At 34.5% G+C, this 15,384-nt stretch overlaps 2 protein-coding genes across 2 annotated transcripts; both read left to right on the forward strand.

Moving 5' to 3' along the window:
* Positions 1 to 46: 46 nt before the first annotated feature.
* LOC112420255 (uncharacterized protein C16G5.07c) lies at positions 47 to 6,031 on the forward strand. Its single transcript, XM_024779009.2, has 7 exons — positions 47 to 309; positions 487 to 730; positions 818 to 973; positions 2,263 to 2,365; positions 2,839 to 3,088; positions 3,187 to 3,345; positions 5,628 to 6,031. Exons 5-7 carry the CDS (start codon positions 2,861 to 2,863, stop codon positions 5,784 to 5,786), a joined length of 546 nt encoding a protein of 181 aa, XP_024634777.2. The 5' UTR covers positions 47 to 309; positions 487 to 730; positions 818 to 973; positions 2,263 to 2,365; positions 2,839 to 2,860; the 3' UTR covers positions 5,787 to 6,031.
* A 1,037-nt stretch (positions 6,032 to 7,068) lies between these two features.
* LOC11443487 (uncharacterized) lies at positions 7,069 to 12,714 on the forward strand. Its single transcript, XM_003602372.4, has 7 exons — positions 7,069 to 7,378; positions 7,484 to 7,591; positions 7,678 to 7,921; positions 8,007 to 8,162; positions 9,394 to 9,497; positions 11,972 to 12,089; positions 12,178 to 12,714. Exons 1-6 carry the CDS (start codon positions 7,212 to 7,214, stop codon positions 12,048 to 12,050), a joined length of 858 nt encoding a protein of 285 aa, XP_003602420.2. The 5' UTR covers positions 7,069 to 7,211; the 3' UTR covers positions 12,051 to 12,089; positions 12,178 to 12,714.
* The last annotated feature ends 2,670 nt before the right edge of the window (positions 12,715 to 15,384 follow it).

Below are 15,384 nucleotides of genomic sequence, written 5' to 3' on the forward strand. Positions count from 1 at the left end.
GGTCTCAAAAAAAATATATAAAAGAAAAAAATTGATGGAAGAGGTTTTAGCAGGGCTTTAGAAAAAGCAACCGAGAATTGAGAACAAAAAACTTGAACACGAAAGAAGATAAAGAAAAAAGGGTTTCCGTTGTAGAGAAGGTCTCAGAATACCAAATCACTACGAAAATGACGAACATTTGGAAATGTAATTCAGCGAGAACCGCACTTCATTCTATGCATCAACTACAACTGCTATCCACACTTTTTCCGTTCCCTCTCGACTCTCCTCGGTCCGTCATCTTCGCAGTTACCGAGATCATATCTCCAGGTTAGTTAACTTTCTTCTCATTAAAGATACATGTTTTGGTCCCTTAACTTATTTTTGAATTTCAATTTGGTCCCCTAACTTTAAACTGTCTCAATTGGTCGAGACCAAAGCATGTATTAAGCCTAATAATAATCATAAAACAATTATTTAAATTTTCTTGATTGAATTTTTTATCAGGGAATATGAAGAATCTCCGATGAACTTTGGAATTCACTTTGTGCCGGATCAGACAGTATATATCATCGAGAGATATGGAAAATACTTTAAATCTCTTCCTACCGGCATCCATTTTTTGAACCCTTTTGTTGATAAAATTGCTCGCGTCCATGATCTATAGAAAAAAACCCTCTATCTTGATCGCCTGCCTGCTTTCACCAAGGATAACATCAGCATGTTCGTGGGTGGTTGCATTGATGTTAAGGTGTATCGAATTTTTTATCTCTAATTCCAGTTAATACTTTTTAGGTGCTTGTTGATTTGTTTTGTAACTGTTTTTGTTGGAGTGCAGATTGTGGATCCTAGGCTTGCTTCTTATGGAACTGAGGATAATCCCATTTATGCTGCCCATGAGCTGGCTCTATCCACAATCCGAAGTGAAATCCGTAAAATTACTTTAGATGATTTCAACAAGGAAAAGAACGATACACTGCCTAAGAAAATTATGGTGAGTTTAGTACCTTTAACTGGTTGTTTATGCTATGTTACTCATTTAGCATTGGTTCATTATTTTAATAGGAGCATTTCGATAGTTCTGTTTTAGGCATGCATTAAAATCTTGGATAAGTAGCACAAAACTAAGTTCTGAAAAGAATGTGCCTGTTTCAAGGAAGATAACCGGTGCAACTTATAATTTGATAGTTCTGTTTGAGTCCAATTATAAGAAAGGAAAGAGATGAGCTAAAGATGCAAAGGTCGCCTTAAATAATCCATGATCCAGTTGGTGCTTTGGATAGGATCAAGCTAACTTTGTTCATCAACTTGACTTTAGTACATTTTTTAAGGATGTCAGATCACTGATAGAAAAAGAGGCACAAATGGCAAGAAACCGCTAGGTATTATTAGTCTCAACTAGATATCAACAAGTCTGCTGAATTATGCAGCAGTGGCTAGCTAAAATTAAACTAGAGAAGAGATGACGACGCATGATAGTTGTCGGAACTGCAACCGCCCTCACAACACTAACCCCTTACAAAGTGCATTTTCTTGGGTTATTCTTCCTCCCGTAAGTACTCCTCTTAGGAAAACTGCTCCTGCTACTCATATATCAGATACTCTGAATGAAGAGAACACTATTTATTAATCAAAAGCATCTCAAATATTACAAAGCCAAACACCCAACCAACCTATCATTGCTCCAATAACTCCTGAAATAGCAAATAACAATACTAGATAATGTCATAACCCTATTGATGACATTGTAAACCTAAATAACTTACACATAAACTCAACGTCCTTAGATGTTACTCCCTCCGTTTCAAAATGAGTGCCGTTTTAGGTCTTTACACACATATTAAGAAATGCAATGATTAAAAGATAGAGAATGGTTATTTTATCAAATTATCCTTATTAGCTATTGGTTAGTTTTAAAAGTAATACTTTGGAAGTAGTGTGCAGAGTATTAATTGGAGGGTACAATTGAAAAGAAAAAGTTATTATTGCATTGGAAACTGCAAGTGACATTCATTTTGAAACAATTTTTTTTGGCTAAAGCGACACTCATTTTGAAACGGAGCGAGTTGAACATAGCAATAATAGTAGATAACAAACATGATCCAAAAGCTATGAGCTTGCTCTTCCAAAGGAGTCAACCTTGTATTTTTGTTTTAATCTACCAAATGTAAATATGAAGTTGAGAGTTTTAAAATTTTCCATGAAGTATATAAAGAACAACTCTGTCATCATCTGCAGTCATATTTCATAATGGTTAATTTAATTGTTACATAATTGTTGCAGGAGTCCATTAATGCGGCTGCAAAAAGATGGGGTCTAGAGTGCCTTAAATGCTGGATACATGACTCTGGCGCAAGATTGATGTCAAGAATAGAAAAAATGATGAGTAATATCTTGTCTTTTCCTACCTCCTGTATTAAAGCGAACAAGTGCAACATGAGATTTGTTTATGCTTGCTGTATAAATATTTGCTTTATTCATATGTCTATTACAGCTGAATATTACAGTTTAAATAGAAGTAATGCAGGGACACAAATTTCTTAACTAATGGAATCATAATCCTAATAAATAAATAAATAAGGGGAGAAGCAAAATCCCTTGATTAAGTATTTGACTAATCCTTACATTAATTATAGCTTCTTTTGTTCATGGATTGCTTACTGTTTCCTTCCTGGCAAGTACTTGGACACAGACACAGTTTACGTTGCTTGAGTATGGATTTTTTGTCATTTGGAAATTATTTAAAAATATTGCTCGTTGATTCCTCATAGCCACTCAGTATGGATTTTTTGTCATTTGGAAATTATTTAAAAATTATATGTAACATCACGGTTTAATTTTCAATTAATTTCTGATCAGGTATCATGACATTGAACCTCCGATGAACTTTGGAATACACTTTGTGCCGAAGAATACAGCATATATCATTGAGCGATATGGAAAATACTTTAAAACTCTTCCCGCCAGCTCTCTTTTTTTGAATCCTTTTCTCGATAAAATTGCTTACGTGCATAAGATACGGACAGAATTACTCCTTAACATCCCTAGCCATCCTATTAGGACCAAGGATAACGTCATTATGTTCATCAAGGGTTGGGTTAATTTTGAGGTAAGTAAGGCGTATCGATTTTTCTGTCTCCAATCCCGATTATTTTTTTTCTTCCGTACTTGTTGGTTTGTTTAGTAACTGTTTTTACTGGAGTGCAGATTGTGGATCCTAAGCTTGCTTCTTATGGAGTTGAAGGGAGTCCCCTTTATGCTGTCAGTCAGGTGGCTAAAACCACAATCCGTAGTGAACTCCGCGAGATTACTTTGAAGGATATTTGGAACACTAAGATATCGTGGGAATTGAATAATAAGATTATGGTGAGTTTAGTTCCTTGAACTGGTTGTTTGTGCTATGCTACTCATTTTAGCATTGATTTATTCTTTTTCTAAAGATGCAATGTGGTCTTGAGTCCTTAAACAATACATGATCCAGTTGGTGCTTTGGATATGTTCAAGCTAATTCTTGTCATAAACTTAAATACATTAAATACATAGAAAAGAGGCACAAATGGAAGGAAACTAAAAGAGAATCACATCATTTTAGCAGATTCTGATTTAGTATGTTTAAGAGATAGAAGATCAGAGTTTGACTTCATATTATTAGTGAAGTCGGGCTACTTGGAGCAAAGCCTATGCCGACTCCACTCGAGCAGAACCATAATCTCAGTCTTGCTCAAGGGGAGTTTCTTGAAAATCCTGAAAGGTACCGTAGGCTTGTTGGACGCCTTATCTATCTTTGTTTTACTCGACCCGAGTTGTCGTATAGTGTCCATATTCTCTCTCAGTTTATGCAGCAACCACGAGAAGACCATTGGACTGCTGCGCTAAGGGTGGTGCGGTATCTTAAAGGGAATCCAGGCCAAGGTATATTTCTTGACAGTACAAGTGATATGAAGCTGCACGGGTGGTGTGATGCTGACTGGGCAGCTTGCCCTATCACTCGCAGATCACTCACAGGTTGGGTCATCTTGGGGAACTCACCTATCTCTTGGAAGACCAAGAAGCAGCAAGTTGTGTCTCGGTCATCTGCTGAATCCGAATACCGTTCGATGGCTAATACAACTTGCGAGTTAAAGTGGGTGAAGAGTATTCTTTGCAGTCTAGGTATCTCTCATTCCATGCCTATGCAACTCTATTGTGATAGTCAGTCTGCGCTTCACATTGCAAAGAATCCCGTCTTCCATGAACGTACCAAACACATTGAATTGGACTGTCATTTCGTTCGTAATGAAATACTTCACGGTCAGCTTCAACCTTCTTATGTTTCCACTCATGCTCAACTCGCAGACATACTTACTAAAGCATTGGGTCGTGCTCCATTTCAATTCCTACTTGGCAAGTTGGGCATTCGAAATCTTCATGCTCCTACTTGAGGGGGGGTAAAAGAGAATCACATCATTTTAGCAGATTCTGATTTAGTATGTTTAAGAGATAGAAGATCAGAGTTTGACTTCATATAACCCTCTTTCTGTACATATTGCCTTATATAGTTTATTGTATTTAAGTCCTAGTTTATTGTCATTAATTCTCCTTTGTTGTTTGGGATCAGCTAGGCTTGACTTTAGGGATTTTGATAGGAAAACTCTGTATATATGTAACACTGATTTACAATGAAAGATATGACAGTGAAACACTTTGGTTCCTGTTTTTGTAGAAACCACTAGGTATTATTAATACCAACAATTTCTACCGCATAATGATTATGTAGCAGCAAGATGACGATGAAGGCAGGATAGTCCTCCCCCCCCCCCCCCCCCCCCACATTACAAAGAGACATGACCTCTCAACTTCTGCAAAACAACTTCCAACATAATATCTTTTTCCCCTCTAATCCAGTAGCCCTTCTCCTGCAACAACCTTAATTCCACTCTTGTAAATTTCAAAACTATTGGGCAGTTCACTGATTCAGAGTTCAGACCAATATCCAATTTCACATGTTGGGACCATTGCTTTCTCAAAGCTTTTCTCATAATTACAGAATGCAACCCACTGTTTTGCAGCTTAACTCATCCTACTTTAAACCATTTAGTCAACTTCCTGACTTTAAGTTCCTCAAAATATTTGAGTTTGCATGCTATCCCTTTTTGCAGCTTAAGACTGTCTTGTGTTTCCAAGAACTAGAAGTGCATTTTCTTGGGTTGTTCATCCTCCCATAAGTACTCCTCTTGGGAAAATTGCTCCTGCTACTCATATATCAGATACTCTATGAAAGAAGAAAACACTATTTATTAATCAAAAGCATCTCAAATAAGTTTTGAGTTGGAGTATGATAATATAAGCATAAAATACTAGATAATATCAAAAGCCAATAATCTAGTTTTTATGACATCAAATTCAATTGTAATCCTAAATAACTTAAACAGAAGCTCAACCTGCTTAGATGTTAGAATATAGCAATAACAATTGATAACAAACATGAACCAAAAGATACGAGCTTGCTCTTCCATATGTGTCAACCTTGTATTTTGGTTTTAACCTATGAGATATAAATATGCTGTTAAGAATTTTTTTTCTTTTCTTGAAGGATATAAAGAACAACTCTTTCATCATCTGCAGCCATATTTCATACTGGTTATTTAATTGTGACAAAATTGTTGCAGGAGTCCATTAATGTGGCTGGAAAAAGTTGGGGTCTAGAGTGCATTTCGTGTCGAGTAAAAGAGGATGTCTCAATAACATGGAAGGATAGTTTGCCTCGTCTCAATAACATAGAGCATAGTTTCATTAGTTTGCCTTGGCGAAGTTGGTTCTTGGTATAGCAACTGAAGAATAGAAGGTGATATTTAAAAAGGGTTAAACATGTTCCTTATAAATATGTCAACTTTTCTTTTTAGTCTCTCTAAAAAATTTCTTCAACTTTTAGTCTCCCAAAAATTTTCATTTTCACTTTTGATCCTTCCTTTAAATTAAGTATATATTTTGTAATTTAATCTGAGCTTCTCTTGTTCTTGGATAGTTTACTGTTTTGTGGCAATTACATGGACATTTTTACGTTTGGAATTTTTTTTCCCTTTCTTTTTGACGGAAGTTCGGATTTTTTTGTTATCTTGGCTTTTTTTTTTTTTCTTTCTCTTTTGAATGGCTAACATTATATATATAAACAAAACAGGTACAAAGTCAGAATCTCAAACCAAAAACAAGACCACCCAACACCAGAATACACGACACAAGAAAAACAAAACACCTAACCAATCTAACACAGACAAAAAACCACCCAAGGAACTAGAGACACTCCAACGAAAAGCTGCAACTCCACCCTGCAATAAAGAAAGAAAAGTAGAACCCATAGGATGGGCAAGATGGACAACCGCCCCACACCCCCCACCGAATAGCAACAGAACTCACACCACCACAAGACTTTAGGAATTACTTTCAGGCTAAAAACTTCACCCTGTTCACTAAATGCAAGACGAGGCCGCGTCCCAAGAAAAGATCGAACTTGAAAATAAATGAGTACAATGATGCATTTGATAACATATTCATATATTGGGAAAAACTTGATATGCATTTTGCAATTTAATAGATCCATTTTAAAATACTGATAATGCAAGGACTAACTAATGCAACCTGTTATTGGCCAACACTTGGTGGGATTTAGTCCCACATCGGATTGATAAGATTCTCAAGAAGAGTTTATAAAGAGATTTATAAACTAATGCAACCTCGAGCGTTACAGATTTATCATTTATTTTAGGGGCTCACCAAGATTATGGCAGTGCATAAGGCTCAAAGAGGTACTTCTACCAACAAGATTTTAACGCTAACAATGAAAGTTAAACTCACGTTCTTACAACGTAGCATTCAAATCCTTAACAATCAAATTAATATGTATTTTTATTGAAAGAAACAAAGTTAATATGTATTGGTACTTAATTACGTGGTTTCCTAAAAAATAGTACATATGATAAATTTAGGGAGTAAAACTGGGTTTGGTTAAGTCATGTATAAAATAAATTTGTTTTTCGTTTACTTAATTATTTGTGTCTAGAAAATGTCAATTTATTTTTTTGATAATACAAATGTCAAAAAAGTCAAAATCTAAACAAAATGATAGAAGATGTTTTAGTAGGGGTTTAGAAAAAGCAACCGGGAATTGAGAACAAAAAAACTTGTTTAACACGAAAGAAGATGAAGAAAAAGGGGTTTCCGTTGCAGAGAAGGTCTCAGAATGCCAAATCACGAAAATGGCAAGCATTTGGAAATCTAATTCAGCGAGAGTTGCACTTCGTTCTATTACCCGGTCCTTGGCGGCGGCGGAATCAGCTACATCTGCTAACCACCTCACTTCTTCCATTCCCTCTCGACTCTCTTCCATCTGTCATCTCCGCAGTTGCCGAGATCTTATTTCCAGGTTAATTACTTATTAGTTTCATTCTCACTACTAATCACGTTTCTCTTCCATTAAACCATTATTTAACAGTTATTATTCTGCTATAATTACATTGCTCTGTTTCAGCCACTCCTTAGCGTCTGCGTTAACTTCAACTACTAACCACACCTCATATCGATTCTCCTCCGTTCGTTATGTTCACTTTCGTCGCCGTTACTATGATCATATCTCCAAGTTAGTTAAATTTATTATCCTTAATGTGGTTTCGCAATAATAATAATACTGTTATTTAAATTTATTGAAATTGAATTTCTGATCAGGCAATATGCAGAACCTCCGATGAACTTTGGAATTAACTTTGTGCCGGAGCAGACAGTGTATATCATTGAGCGATATGGAAAGTACTTTAAAACTCTTCCTACCGGCGTCCATTTTTTGATCCCTTTTGTTGATAAAATTGCTTGCGTCCATAAGCTATGGATAGAAACTCTTAAACTTAATAGCCAGAGTGCTTTCACCAACGATAACATTGGCATGTTCGTAGATGGTCGGATTGATGTTAAGGTCTATCGATTTTTGTCTCTGATTTCGGTTAATACTTTTTAGGTGCTTCTTGATTTGTTTTGTAACTGTTTTTGTTGGAGTGCAGATTGTGGATCCTAAGCTTGCTTCCTATGGAACTGAGGATAATCCCCTTTATGCTATCCATGAGCTGGCTCAAGCCACAATCCGTGTTGAAATCCGTAAAATTACTTTAGATGATTTCAACAAGGAAAAGAACGATACACTGCCTAAAAAGATTATGGTGAGTTTAGTTCATTTAACTGGTTGTTTATGTTATGCTACTCATTTTAGCATTTGTTCATTATTTTTACCGGAGCATTTCGATAGTTCTTTTTGATGCATGCATTAAAATCTTGTGGTGCAAATAGTGGATAAGCAGCACTAAACTAAGTTATGAAAAGAATGTGCCTGTTTAGTTGGAGCTTAGAGACTTGTTAGAAGGATAATTGGTCCAGCTTATAAGTTGATAGTTCTGTTTGAGTCCAATTATATTAAGATTAGGGAGAAATAAAGAAAGGAAAGAGATGAGCTTAATATACAATGTGATAGGATAAGCAGATTTTCTTCATCAACTCGACTTTAATACATTTATCAAGACTGTTAGGTTACCAATAGAAAAAGATGGAAGGAACCACCAGGTATTATTAGTCTCAACTAGATATCATCAAGTCTGCTGAGCTTGTCCTCGGAACTAGTCATCGGAACTACAACTACCCTCACAACACTAACCCCTTACAACTACCCTCACAACACTAACCCCTTTCTCAAACAGAATTCAACCCACTCTTTTGCAGCTTAATTCATCCCACTCTAAACCATATAGTAACTTCCTGACTTTAATTTCCTCAAAATATCTGGGTTTGCATGCTATCCCTTTCTTACACCCTATAAATCCATAAGATTGTTTCACGACTCTTAGAAGTTCATTTTCTTGGGTTATTCAAATAAGTACTCCTCTTAGAAAAATTGCTCCTGTTACTCCTATATCAGATACTTTATGAATGAAGAAAACACTATTTATTAATCAACAAAAGCATCTCAAATTTGTTCAAAAAAAAACAAAAGCATCTCAAATAGTAAAAAGCCAAACACCCAAACAGTCTGTTATTATTCCGAGTTGGAGTATGATAATATAAAATAGAATAAAATCCTGAATTAGCAAATAACAATACTAGATAATGTCAACGACCAATAACCCTATTTATGACATTGTAAACCCAAATGACTTACACAGAAACTAAACCTGCTTAGATGTTAGAGCATAGAAATGATAGTAGTTAACGAACATGAACCAAAAGCTATGAGCTTGCTCTTTCAAAGGAGTCAACCTTGTATTTTTGTTTTAATCTACCAGACGTAAACATGAAGGTAAAAGCTTTAAAATTTTCCACGAAGAAGTATATAAAGAACAACTCTTTCATCATTTGCAGCTATATTTCATAATGGTTATAATTGTTACAAATTTGTTGCAGGAGTCCATTAATGTGGCTGCAAAAAGGTGGGGTCTAGAGTGCCTTGGATGTCGGATAAATGACTCTGGCACGAGATTGATGCCACAGAATGGTGCAGACGACGAGTAATATTTTGTCTTTCCTTACCTACTGTATTTAAGAGAACAAGTGCAAAATGAGATTTCTTTATGCTCGTTGTAGAAATATTTGCTTTATTCATGTGTTTATTACAGCTGAATAGTACAGTTTAAATAGACGTTTACATAGGGATACAAGTTCCTTAATTAACGGAATCATAACCCTACGAAATGAATAAGGATGGTTAATGATTTTACTAATCCTTACGATAATTCTGGACATAGACACAATTTACATTTTCTTGAGTATGGGATTTTTTGTCATTTGGGAATATCATATTCTGGCTCCAATATTTAGCCCTTAAACTTTTTTTTAGTGTTAACAATATATAAAAGCTTTGGAATTGTGGTGAAGCCTCACGAACAAGGATACCATTTATCTTTACTCTTGACCTAGGTTGCTTCTTCTAAGCTCATTCGCATAGTCCCAAATATGGCCATTTTGCAACACATGATTCTTTTCCACCATTTCCATTGTTTCCTTTATAGCCATGAATATTGAGTAAATACTCAAATAGGTCTTTAAAATCGTAGGATTGTATTTGTATCAATATAGTCATTCACATTGCAATATGGTAATGAATTTGAAACTAAAATAGTAATGTCAAGGATGCATTTGATAATAGATTCAGATAGAAGGAAAAATTGATTTGCATTTGCAATTTGAGAGACCATTTAAAAATATTATGAGGACAAATTGATGCAACCTTAAAATTTTAAGGATTAACTTGAGTACTCCCTGAATATCTCTTAAAATTGATGTAACTAACAGCGATCACTTCCTTAATGTTTGCAATCTTTGAACACACTACTGTGCAAATTAAAGTATTGATTTGGAAGCTTATGCACAATAATTCACTCAAACCACACTACTGATCATTTTTTCTTTCTCAAGTCTCCATTACGTTGGACTTCTAGGATCGGGAAAAAATAAATCCTTAGCACAAGTATTCTTTATCCTTTACTTCTTCTCTGTTGTGTATGTATGTGTACAAGTACAATCTCTTAAAATAACAAAATAAAGACTTAACAACGTGTTTTGGATGGCTCAGTATGTAATGGCAATGGCATAGAACTTAGCTTATTACTGGAGAGAGTTCAACTTCGTATAACCTATAATATGATCATAATTGGAATAGCATCATCTACATGTCACATTACTAGATAGCTAGTCTTGCACTTCATCACATGAAATGAAATCAGGTTGTAAGGGAATGCATACAATATTGGATTAACCAAAGGTTCAATTCATTACTTTTCAAGTAATAATTATTACAATGAGAAGTTAAAGTCTCAATGCTTTGCTTAACAAATTAAGCAACACGAGTCCGTCACCATCAAAACCTAGATGATCCATCCTTTATCCTTTATTATAAACGCTCAACTTGATGAGCTGGCACCTTTGCCCTAATCTCTCCCTAATTTCCCTCCTAATCCCATATTAATTGCTAGCCTAAACTGCCAACCACCCAAGTAAATCTCAACCGTTGTTTGTAGACGTTTCATGTACCTCCATCATCCAATCAGATGCTTTTCTTTTACTCTTCTCCCTCTATATAAACTCCTGCATGCCAATCAATTCCGACCTTAACACTCTTCTTCTTTTTCAAATTGTTATGTTCTGATTCAGATATGTTATTCATGGTGCAGCTTTGTTTACACACATAATCATGCATCAATCTTCACATATCCCTCTATAAAAACCATGCTGTTCATGCACTCATTCCACATTTCAGAATTCTGTACTTAAAGAAAAATTATACTTAAACCAATGAACGTCATTCTCTAAAGTATGACAGAACTCACCCTTTACATGCAGAGGTAAATTTTTCTGAAGATGGGGAGTTTAATTTCGTTTTCAGGGAAGATGATTTTCACTTCTTTTGTTTATGCTGCCACATTATATCAAAATCATGTGGTTTGAATGATTTGATCAAATTGTTTATATTTTGATGCTCACTGTCATCATTGTTCATATCTTTGATTTATTCAGTAACCTTCTTTTCATTTTGGAGTAACATTTATTTACACAAATTCATAATTTGGTTGCTCATTTGAAATCAGAACATGTTTTAGAGCAAGCTACACAAATTTAAAACAAAACTAGAATGAATATGTTATAAGGAAATAGCATAACAGAATGCTTTTTGAAGCAAAGTACTGTTGATTCCGTAGCAGTCAATTTCATGACCAAACATGTAAATAAATTTAAAAGGTCAAAATAAAAAAAATCTTAACATCAAACAACAATAACCATGACTAATCCCATGTGATCAAAATAAACCAACATTTATGAGCTTAAAAGTAAAAGTAATGTCTTAGCAATACCTGCACACTGCATCAATATTATACAAGTGAAAATATCACCGACACAACCGATGGCTCTCTAATATACACATAACTCATGGAGATAGAATATGCTGCTGTTTGATGTAATTTGAACTTGGTATATCGATTTCAAGGTATTCTAGCATATGGGATCAGCCAAAAAACGCACCAAAGTTTCCAGCACATCAATTGATCAAAGTCACAAACGCTTAAATGCAAATACAAGAAATCCCTTAGCTGACATCACAATTGGTATGTCGAACTATGCTTTTGCTCCACCGTATGTTTACATAATTCATTGTTTGTATAGTGTTCTTATCATAATTTATATGCTATGTAGTTGCGATTCCTTTAATTGATAGTCATGGTACCAACAACAAGTCTACCCATCTTGGTCCTGGAAGGCAAGTCATTAAGAACGCTATATTGCAACAGAATAATAAGTGCGGCAAAAGACGGATTGAAGATACTAATAACTTATGAAGATGGCGACAATACAACTATGACCTCAAATGTTGTTTATCATGAAGTAGTAATGTATGATTATTAACGTTAAAATATGTTTCATTTGTTGTTCCATATGATAAAATATGAAGTATTTCATATGTTTATCATTGTTGTGTACTATTCATGTTTAAATTTTATCAGACTTCTTCCATTGGATATTATATATTCATTATGCTGTGACTTTTTCGTGTATATTTTGCTCCGTAGGACCCGTGCCATAATGTTCTATTCAACCTTGACATCAATCGTCACACCTTGCAGAACAACGTTGAGCATATCCTCTTCATTATTCATTTTAGGCACAACAACCTCGAGCATACTGTTTTCCATCTTAGCTGTAATCGGATGTTTGCAATATTGCTCAGTTAACTCAAGTGTGTAAGTGAATCGACTACCATCGCCAAATATGCCAAAGATACTACCACCATGAGCATCTTTAATGGTAATAGTCTTGTGATCCACATAGATCTTCACATCTTCCCTATCGAGTTGTAACAAATGCAGACGGAGAAGCAGATTATCCTCCGTCACTCTCATATCAATGTGTTGGAATAGTTGCTGGAAAAAAAGACGTTCCTTTGTCTGGAATACTCTATATAACATTTGCCAAGGAAATAACACACCTAAAAGCAACAGAATAAAGAAAAAGTTAAGTGTGAATCAATTAATCAAATCAACATAACAGGAAAATTGAAGATATGGTACTGAATTGGGGGTGATCGTTCTTGAGCACACGGTGACGTAGGTGTTGTTCTTGACACAGAGGTAAGCAGTGGAAGAGACCGCGAGAGCAGCAAGAGACTTTGGGAGGAGACGGGATGAGAGGAAGCGGGAAGCCATTGGCATATAGATTGAAAAGGTAGGGATTGCTTGTTGGAGAAGAAGAGATATTGGAGGTGAAAAAGTAGAGTTTACATGAGGAAGAAAGATTATTGGTTGTTTTGGAGCAGAGAAATTTGAGGGAGTGAATGAGAGAGACTTGGTAGCAACTAGCAAGCAAATTAGTTGCCTTTTTTCTCGAATTAATGGTTGAGGTGTTAGAATTTAGGAGAAAAACACGTCCACCACATATACCATACTCTGCATACATTTGATAACTAAGGTTTGTTTGGGAGTTTAGAGGGGAAGGGAAGGGAGGGGAGGGCTTCGGAGGTTGAAAACATATGGACAAAAAATTCATATTTTTTGAAAGAACAGTTTTTTTTAGAGAATGATAAACTAGTACTTATGATTAATATACTTTTAACTTTAAGAATATTATAACACATAGATTGAATTTGAAAAATTCATATAAACTATCCATAACCCCCAATACAATTTTTGAGTTCCCCCAAATGAGGGGATGTAAAAAATTAACCTCCAAAACCCTCTCATTTCAATGTCTTCTATTTCTTCCACTTGCTCATTCCTTTTTTCCAAAACCCTCCCCTCCCCTCCAAACTCCCAAACAAAGCCTAAGAGGTCGTTTGTTACACATTAAAATAAAAGTGATTTTGATATGAAATAGTTTAGAGGTTTAGAGATTTTATAAAAAATCAGAATCTATTTACTGGGATAAAAATCACCTTTTTTTTAACAAATAATTTAGTTTGTTTGAATACAACTATATAAAAGAGATTTTTTGTTATAAAAATTAGTTCAATCTTTTAAATCATGTTTTTTCTCTCCTCTAAAAAAAAATCTATTTTTCTGATTTCTTTAAAAAGTTGTAATAAACAGATACAACACTCTAAACAGTGATTATTTTTTATAAAAAAAAATATTTTTTTTCTTAAAAAGCTATAACAAACGGCTCTAAATCGCACAAAATCTATACTATATATAAACAAACAAAACAACTCTTTCAACTCTTTTGTACCGATTTTTTCATTTTTAAGTTACAGACATTATAAAATATTTTATATCATCTTTAACTTCAAAATAAAAAGTAAGTTCTCCCCTCTCTTCTTCCCCTGCTAAATTATTCTCAATTCAAACACACATGTGTAGCAATTATGACTTAGAAGTTCTACATTGCTTATAAAATTGGTTTAACTTATATATGAGAAGACCTATAAAATCATTGTTTTAAGGTTTTGGGTTAAAGTGTGGTGCTAAACCACTTGTTTAGTTACCTTTGACACAATATGATGGACAATCTCCCAAGCTTCCATCGTAATCCAACAATAACTTACATAGAAGTCAAATATTATATATAGGTTTAATCTCAATAAAACTAGGCTGACCAAGAAGTCAAATATATTCATAATTGAATATCTGCTAAATAGACTAACAATTTCTTTTTTAAGATAGACAAATAGGCTATTTGCATTTGACTATCGATAATTTTTATTGCTAAAAATGCTTTATCTATGGTTTTTGTGAAGATCGAATTGTCAAAATAAGACAAATAAGTTTATTAATCAAGTAATAATTTTTATCCTTTTATGATAATTTTTTACAAATGAGTTTGTTAGAGGTAGCTAAAAATATATTATTGGGGTAGTTAGCTATATTAATTTAATCAGCAGTTCAACAGAAATAAAAATTTTGGGTAACTTGACCAAAAAAAAATCGGTCAAAAGGATTCAACCCTGCATAGAAACTAAACCTTCTAAGAATTAATTAAAAATAGCAATGACAGTAGATAACAAATATGAACCAAAAGATATGAGCTTCCTCTTACATTAACGTGCGTGCAAAATGATGGGGAGTAGAGTGTGTTGGATGTTGGATAGATAACTCCTACAAAATGGTTGCAAAATTCCTTTAATGTATGTGCAAAAAAGTGGGGTGTAGAGTGTTGGGTCATTGAGGAGAGTCGGGGGAGCCGTCCACATTGAAACTAGAACAACCGCATAAGTAAGAGACACCACACTCTTTCTCAAAATCTTAAGACAATTGGTTTATGGATCCTCTTACTTATAAGGTGTTCAATCTTTACTCTTCTATCCGATGTGGGACATATAACTTGTGAAGATGTAAAGTCACCTTTAAGTTATTGAAATTGTCAACACCATAAAAGCTTTTTACTAAATAAATGGTGATAGAGTTTTTACCG

The sequence above is a fragment of the Medicago truncatula genome, chromosome 3, assembly GCF_003473485.1.
Source record: "Medicago truncatula cultivar Jemalong A17 chromosome 3, MtrunA17r5.0-ANR, whole genome shotgun sequence".
Lineage (NCBI taxonomy): Eukaryota > Viridiplantae > Streptophyta > Magnoliopsida > Fabales > Fabaceae > Medicago > Medicago truncatula.